The sequence below is a fragment of the Myodes glareolus genome, chromosome 1, assembly GCF_982192425.1.
Source record: "Myodes glareolus chromosome 1, mMyoGla1.1, whole genome shotgun sequence".
Classification (NCBI taxonomy): domain Eukaryota; kingdom Metazoa; phylum Chordata; class Mammalia; order Rodentia; family Cricetidae; genus Myodes; species Myodes glareolus.
Window position 1 is genome coordinate 79315408 of NC_142026.1, and position 8008 is coordinate 79323415.

Here is an 8008-nt window from a genome sequence, read left to right on the forward strand (position 1 = left end):
AGACTGCCTTGGCCTTTGATAGGACAGCAGCTTAGATAGGCAGAGTAGACAGAACTGAATGCTGGGAGAAAGAAGCAGAAACAGAGAGCTTTCTGCCATGAAGCTACCAGGTCAGACATGCTGAATCTTTCCTGGTAAGCCACAACCTCGTGGTGAGAGACAGATTATTAGAAATGGGTTGAATAAATATATAAGAGTTAGCCAATAAGAGGCAAGATATAATGGGCCAGGCAGTGTTTAAAAGAATACAGTTTCCATGTAATTATTTCAGATGTAAACTAGCTGGGAGCCAGGTGATGGGAACTTGGCCCACTGCTCCTCCTCGCTACAGCATTCTTGACTGTTATGTCAAGGATACAGGCCTGGGTTGGTTTCTGTGATGCGTGAGACTTACAAAACCCTAGGTTATAGCATGAATACTTGGCACCTGTATATTTCCCCAGGTCCTTCTTTATCAAGATCCATCAGAATGTGTTTGAAGACCCCACCCAAACTCCTGGAGCTGGTGGTGAAAAGTCTCCTGAAGAATGAGGACTTTGTTATTTCAGTACTGCAGAAGATGCCCACGGAGTTCTTACCATCCCTGTTCAAGAAGGCTTTCAATAGCAGATGCATGAAGATACTGACCGCATTGGTGGCCTCATGACCTTTTGCGTGCCTCCCTGTGGGAGCAATGATGGAGGTCCCAGATGTGGTGATATTACAAGCTGTACTTGCTGGTATTGATACGCTGTTGACCCAGAAGGTTCACCTCAGGTAAGGGCAATGGAAAATAAACATGGAGTCACCTAATACCTAAAAGAGGGCATGTCCAATCAAGTGAATAGGATCCATGGTGGATCAGACGTTTCTGTTGTTACCAGACTGGAAGAGTGTAGAAGCACATGGAACTACTACCTAATATTTAAAAATATAGTGAATCTCCAGTAGTTTGGGGCATATCAATGTAGATGAAGCCATAATAGGAATAGCCTTCCCTGTCATCTCCTCTAGGTAATCAGAAGTCAACACTAACTGAAGGGAGGAAAGCAGGAAGTATATCCTGGTGTAGCTTATGCTAAGAGCACTTATCTGACAGGTCTTGCTAAGATTAGAGAAGTGGAAAGGAAAGCTGAGTCTGTTTTAGTTATTTTTCTTTTCATTTTGACACTTTGACTTTTTCTCTCACAGAAGGTCGAAGCTTCAAGTGCTGGACCTAAGGGATGAGTACAATCACTTCTGGGATGTATGGCCTGGACTAGGTTTAGACTGCTCAAAAGGAATGCTGAGTAAGGAGCAAAAAGGCAAAGGCCTTCCTAGATATGCCCTGGGGCAACCCTTGAAAGTAGTGACTGATTTTGTCCTAAAAGATGAACTGGATGAGCAACAAGCACACTTGCTGCAGTGGGCTCAGCAGCAAAAAAGGTCTGTGAAGCTCTACTGTAAGAAGATGATAGTCTATAAAACTCCTGTGCAGTTTATCAAGGCCGTCTTGAAAACCTTCCCACCAGACTCTGGAGGAACTTGCTTTATCCAGAAACTGGAGTCTGGCCACACTGAGTAGTTTTGCACCTTCCTTAGGTCAGATGAGAAATTTGCACAGACTCCATCTACACAAAATTTATGAGTACACTGACATAGGTAGAAATCCTTTGTCAGATAGAGAGAAGAAACGTGAATCTAGGTTCCTGTCTAAGATCTTCGAATTAAGCTGTCTCAAACACCTCTCGATGAATGATGTATTCTTTTCTGATGAGCTCCTGAAACACTTGTGCAGGTAAGAAACGATAAAAAGCTGTTTTGGGTAACATAGGAGAACTTCCTCTAGTACATAGAGATTATTGAGCACCTGAGAATAGCCAGGCACTGTGAATTTCACAATGATGCTCTCTGTATGGTATTGATTCCATCTTAACCAGTCAAAACACAGTTGCTTCAATGACCATTCATCATTCAGCGGATGAGCTTTCATTAGAGAATTGCACAGAGATTTCTTTCTAATAGGTGGACTATTGAGTCATGTGTTATCTTTTGTGGGTGTATTATATATACTTCTTTGGGGTTTGGGTACCCTGAAAAGTAGGAAACAGGTTTTCCTAAGAAAGGCAAAAGTTATGTCGGTAGAGTTAAACTGGGGATCTCTGTCCACATAGCTTTGTGAAGAGTAATCCGGTTTCAATTCTCATGTGGACTGTCAGTCAGTTTTTCTCTCCATGTGGAGGGAAGGATGATCTTAGTAGAGCTTTGAGCTTACTAGATAGGAACTTGACAACAAACAGCTGATAGTGATGGTCAGTTTTAGGCTTGAAGCAATGAGAAGGACATAAGCAATGTTGGGAAGGTGTAGCTACACTAAGTTTTGTAGGACACATGTCAAGAGACTTCCAGAAATAATCAAGATGAGGTCCCCTTGCTTGTGTTCTTCAAGGTTCCATTGACCATCTCTGGTTCTCTGACATAGTGAAAATGAGAAGCTGCCTAGAATTTTTCTGAGCCTCTCCTATGCTAATGAAACGGGCCTGAGAAGGCAATGGGCTGTCCCTAGTGAGCAAACACCAAGAGGATGCCCATTGGCTGTTGAACTCCAAGATAAGAAAGACAGATTTTGATTCAGTGTTCCCCTGCCCTGGGTGATGTTTGTATCAGGTTGACAAAGGATAGAGTCCTCTGAGAAGCGGGAACCTCATATTGAACATCCACTTACAATATTTTTTCATGCAAGCATGTAGGCAATTTCTTGCACTTAGGGATTGATGAGGGAGGGTAAAGTTCATTATGTCTTGAGCTATTCCTGAGCTAGCATTTCTGTTTTTTTTTTCCAGAAAGCAGGGTGAGCAGGACATGGTAGGGAAACCATAATCATTGTTTCTACGTGGCATCTCTGCATACATCCTGCTTGTACCCTGTTTCTCTTCCTGTCCTGACTTCCCTCTGGGATGGATTGTTCATTTCTAAACTTCAGGTGAACAAATCTTTTCATCTCCTAGTTGCTTTGGGTCATTTTGTTTTGTTCTAGCAATAGAATCCTGTAACATGAGGAGCCGGCTTGTTGGGGTTTCTGTCCCACCCAGTACCCCACAACCGGCAAGCCCCAAAGGAAATTACACACAGGACTCCATAAGATTATAAATTGATTGTCCCTTAGCTCTGGCTACTTATTAGCTCTTATAACATATATTACCCCATTATCCTTATCTACATTAGGCATACGGCTTGGTACCTTTTTCAGCGTGTCAGCTTACATGTTGCCTCTTCAGTGGTCTGCACAGGAATGGCTGAGGGAGCTTCTGCTTCCAGAATACTCCCAGTCTCTTTTCTCCACCCCTACTTCCAGTCTGGCTTTCCCGCCTATACTGCCTGCCTGGCCAATCAGCATTTTATTAAAATATGATTGACAGAATACAGACAATTCTCCCACACCAGAATCCAAATGCAGTTATCTGCTCTGTAGAAGTATACACATGACTAGGATTTCCCATGCTGTTTGACAGAAGTAATCTCTTGTTCTTTGCCTAGATCCATGAAGTGCCCCATGGAGTCTCTTTCCATCCAACGCGGCAGGTTGTCTGAGCCAGACCTGGAACATTTGTGTTTGTGGCCAAGGCTTTATCAGCTGAAACATCTGAAGCTATGTAGTCTATCATTACTCCACTTAAGTCCTACACATCTCCAATTTCTCCTTGAGAAGGTAGCAGACAGTCTGCAGATTCTGGAGTTAAAGAACTGCTCGATCAGAGATTCTCAACTTAATGCCCTGCTGCCTGCCCTGAGCAAGTGCTCCAAGCTCAATCAGGTCAATTTTCTCGACAGTAACATCTCTACATCTTTTCTGAAGTACCTTCTGCATTGCATGGCCAATCTAAGCACGCTGACTGACTAGCTCTACCCTGCTCCATTGGAGTGCTATGATCAAGTGGGTCATATCCTCATGGACAAATTTGCCAATCTGTGTCCTGATCTCCTGAACTCAGGTCCAAAAGACATCCCAAGAAAGGCTCATTTGGTACAAAATTCTGCCATAAATGTTTCCGGCGCTGTGTCTATGACCTGAGGACTGGACTTTGTCCTTGTCATAAAAGGTGTAGGATGCTTTTGTATACTGAGAAATGAAATTGTGTGTTTATGACTTTCAATAAAGTGTCCAAGAACATGGCTTCTGGTAGTCTTTGATTCGTCATGAATAAAACTGTTTCTGGGGAAACAGGTCAGATGGGCTAAATTCATTCTTGGGCTCCTAAAAGGTGTCATCTGTGCCTGGCTCCAGGAGCAGACAAGGCCAAAACTGTGATTGTCACAGATTTGGTGAGTGATAGTGCAAATGTGTGTAAGGTACTCGGATTCCCGGGGATTGCTGGGTGGAGGTGTGGCATGGGATGTGCTTTCCAAAGCTAGGGCCTAGATTGAAGACAAATCCATCTGGAAAAACAGACATGTCCTTTCCACGGATATTCTGGGCCTAGGCTTTTTTGGCCCAAATATTGATGGAGTATGGTTGTACATGTAGGGAGACTGCTGTGTTCTCTGAGGCTGGTGGGTTGTGTTTGGGCACATGATGTGACACTCTGGGCTAGAACCAAGAGAGCATAGCATCCCTGATTTAACCAATGAGCATCTGTCAATATAATCTATGGTACAAATGAATTGAATAAAAAAAGACATGATTATATCACTAGAGGATAAAAAAATCCTCTGACAATATAAAATAACTCTTGTAAGTTACAGGTCTTGGAGGGAACAGGGATACAAGGAATGTAGCTAAACCTAATAAAACACTATACAACGAGCCAAAATCCCACAAGAAATAAATGGAGAGACGTTCAAAGTGATTACACTGAAAGCAGGAAGAAGATAAGCCGGTCCACTCTTTCCATATCTACTCAAAGTTATACTTGTATTTCAATGTATAGCATTAATTGAGCAACAGGAGATCAAGTGTATTTAAACTGGAAAGAAATGATTCAAATTTTCACCTCCTCTCCGCCTACCTTTTCTCTCCCCCTCCCCACCTCCCCCTCCCTCTCTAGTCCTAAGATCAGTCAGAGTTCCCTGCCCCGTGGGAAGTCCAAGGTCCTTCCCCCTCCATCCAGGTCTTTAAAGGTGAGCATCCAGTGATGGTCTGTTTTGGGATTGAAGCAAGAAGTAGAAGAACATAAGCTATGTTTGGAAGGTGTAAGTACACTAAGTTTTGTAGGGCACATATCAAGAGACTTCCAGAAATAATCTGGTCTAGGAATTCTTTGTTTGTGTCCTTCAAGGCTCCATTGGCCATCTCTGGATTTCTGACCTACTCAAAATGAGAACCTGCCTACTTAGGTTCTGAGCCTCTGATGTGTGATGAAATGGGCTTGAGTAGACAATTTTGTGACCCTCGTGAGCAGACACCAAGAGGCTTCTCCTTGGCCCTTGAGCACCAACATAAGAAAGACTCATTTTGATTTGGTGCTCTCCTGACCTTGGTGGTGTTTGTAGAAAGTTGACCAAGGATAGAGTCCTCTGAAAACTGATTTGAAAACCCCAAATCAAAAAATTCATTTATAATATTCCTACTGTAACATGAGGGGGCCTGCTTTTTGGGGCTTCTTTCCCGCCCTGTCCCCCAGCTGTTTAGTCCCAGAGAAAAATCACACTGAAATCTCTATAAGTTATAAAGCTGATTGACCCATTAGGTCAGGCTTCTTACTGGCTAATTCTCACATCTTGATTAATCCATTTTTCTGATCTATGTTAGCCATACGGCTCAGTACCTTTTTCAGCTGGGGCAGATCACATCCTTCTGCCTTGGTGATCTGGGCAGGAGTGGGAGGAATCAACTTCCTCCTCCCCAGAATTCTCCTGTTCTCCTTGCACCATTTCCACTTCCTGTCTGGTTTTCCCACCTACACCTCCTGCCTGGCCAATCAGCATTTATTTAAAACATGATTGACAGATTACAGACAATTCTCCTGCACCACCTACAGGTAAGGATGTAGGCAATTTCTTACAGTTAGGATTTAATTAAAGAGGGCAAAACCCACTGAATCTGCAGACATTTCTGGGCTAGCTGTTCTGGGTTCTTTAAGAAAGCAGGGTGAGCAGAACATGGCAAGCAAAGTCATAAGCAGCATTTCTCCATGGTCTCTCTGTACACATCCTGCTTCCAGGAGGCAACTATGTTAGTCTTTCTGTCCTGACTTTCCTCTGGGATGGATAATACATTTCTAAACTTCAGGCCAACAAATCTTTTCAACTTTTAATTGCTTGGGTCATTTTGTTTTTTCATATAAATAGAATCCATAATAAAGTTATCCACTCTGTAGGAGTGTGCACATGCCTGTGTTCTTCCATGCTATTTGACAGAAATAATCTCTTGTTCTTTGCATAGATACCTGAAGAGCCCATTGGCGTCTGTTTCCATCAAACTCTGCCAGTTGTCTAAGTCAGACTTGAAAATTCTGTCCTGGTGTCAGAGGCTTTTTCAGCTAAAACATCTGAACCTATGTGCTGTACTATTATTCAACTTAAGTCCTACACATCTCCAATTTCTCCTTGAGAATGTAGCATACACTCTGCAAACTCTGAAGTTAGAGCACTGCATGATAAGAGAATCTCAGCTTTGTGTCCTACTACCTGCCTTGAGGTAGTGCTCCAAGCTCAACAGGGTCAACTTTTATGACAATGGCATTTCTGCATCTCTCCTGAAAGACCTTCTGCAAAGCATGGCCAATCTAAACATGCTGACTGAGGAGTTCTACCCTGCCCTACTTGAGTGCTATAATAAAATGGGTCATATCCTAATGGACAAATTTGCCAATCTGTGTTCTGAGCTCTTGAATATACTCAGGTCCAAAGTACATTCTAAGAAAGTCTCATTTGGTACAGAAATCTGCCGTATATATTTCCAGTGCTGTGTCTATGACCTGAAGACCAGACTTTGTCATTGTCATAAACAGGTGTAGGTTTCTGCCTGGTTACGAACGAATGAAATTTTGATTGCCAGTCTTTCAATAAAGTTATCAAGAATATGTGGCTTCTGATAGTCTTTAATTGATCAGGAATAACATTTCTTTCAGTGGAATCAGGTTTGATGAGCTAATCCCATTCTGGGGTTCCAAGCAGGTGTAGTCACGCCAAGCCTGGCTCCAAGGACAGTCAAGTCCAACTCTGGTTATTGCAGTTGTGGTGGGGGATGGTTGTTGATATGGGTAAGGTATTCTGTGTCTCTGGGTTTTCTGGGTGTAGGTGGGGCTTGGGATGTCCTTCCCAAGGCTAGAAACTAATAGAAGAGCCCTCCAAGTGGGAGAACAGACACTAACCTTCTCATAGACAGTCTGGGCCTAGACTCCAGTGGTCAGAGAAGCAGTGGATTATGATTGTGCATTTAGGGAGTCTGCTCTGCATTCTCTAAGGATGGTGGGTTGTGTTGGGTCACATGATGGTACAAGACAATTCTGTATCCTGTCAATTATGTTTTAAGTACACACTGATTGGCCAGTAGCCAGTCAGGAAGTACAGGCAGAACTACCAGACAGGAAGTAGAGGAGAATAGGAAAATTCTGGGAAGAAGGAAGGAGAAAGCTCATTCCTCTACAGTCATGTCCAGACACCGAATAAGCAGGATGTGACCTGCCCTGCTGAAAAAGGTACTGAGCCATGTAGCTAACACAGATAATAATAATTGTTTAATATGAGTTATAAGAGTTAATAAGAAGCCTGAGATAATGGGCCAATCAGTTTATCATTAATATAGACCTCTATGTGATTTCCTTGGGGCATACCAGCTCTCGGAACTGGGCAGAACAGAAACCCCAACAAGCAGGCCCTCATGTTATGAATGGTGCCAACACATGGACAATTCCATCTACCTAAAGCTTGAACTAGCTTGGGAACTTATTCTAGAACAAAATAACAGCATTATGCACGATTTCTTGGTAGCAGCAATTTCTCAGATGGGCTCTTCTTGCAAGAGGCAAGCTCTCTCATTTAAGAGAGGCTTCCCCATGCACCCGAGGTTACCTGGCTTCCTGACTCAGCTCTTTAAGAGGTCTTAACA

General features: G+C 43.0%; 1 protein-coding gene across 1 annotated transcript; it reads left to right on the top strand.

Moving 5' to 3' along the window:
• The first annotated feature begins 337 nt into the window (after positions 1-337).
• Positions 338-4068, top strand: LOC125409881 (PRAME family member 19-like). The gene is given in 3 exon segments (XM_087897818.1): positions 338-756; positions 1174-1539; positions 3496-4068. Coding segments are annotated over 3 exon segments (1107 nt in total). The 5' UTR covers positions 338-379; the 3' UTR covers positions 3860-4068.
• The last annotated feature ends 3940 nt before the right edge of the window (positions 4069-8008 follow it).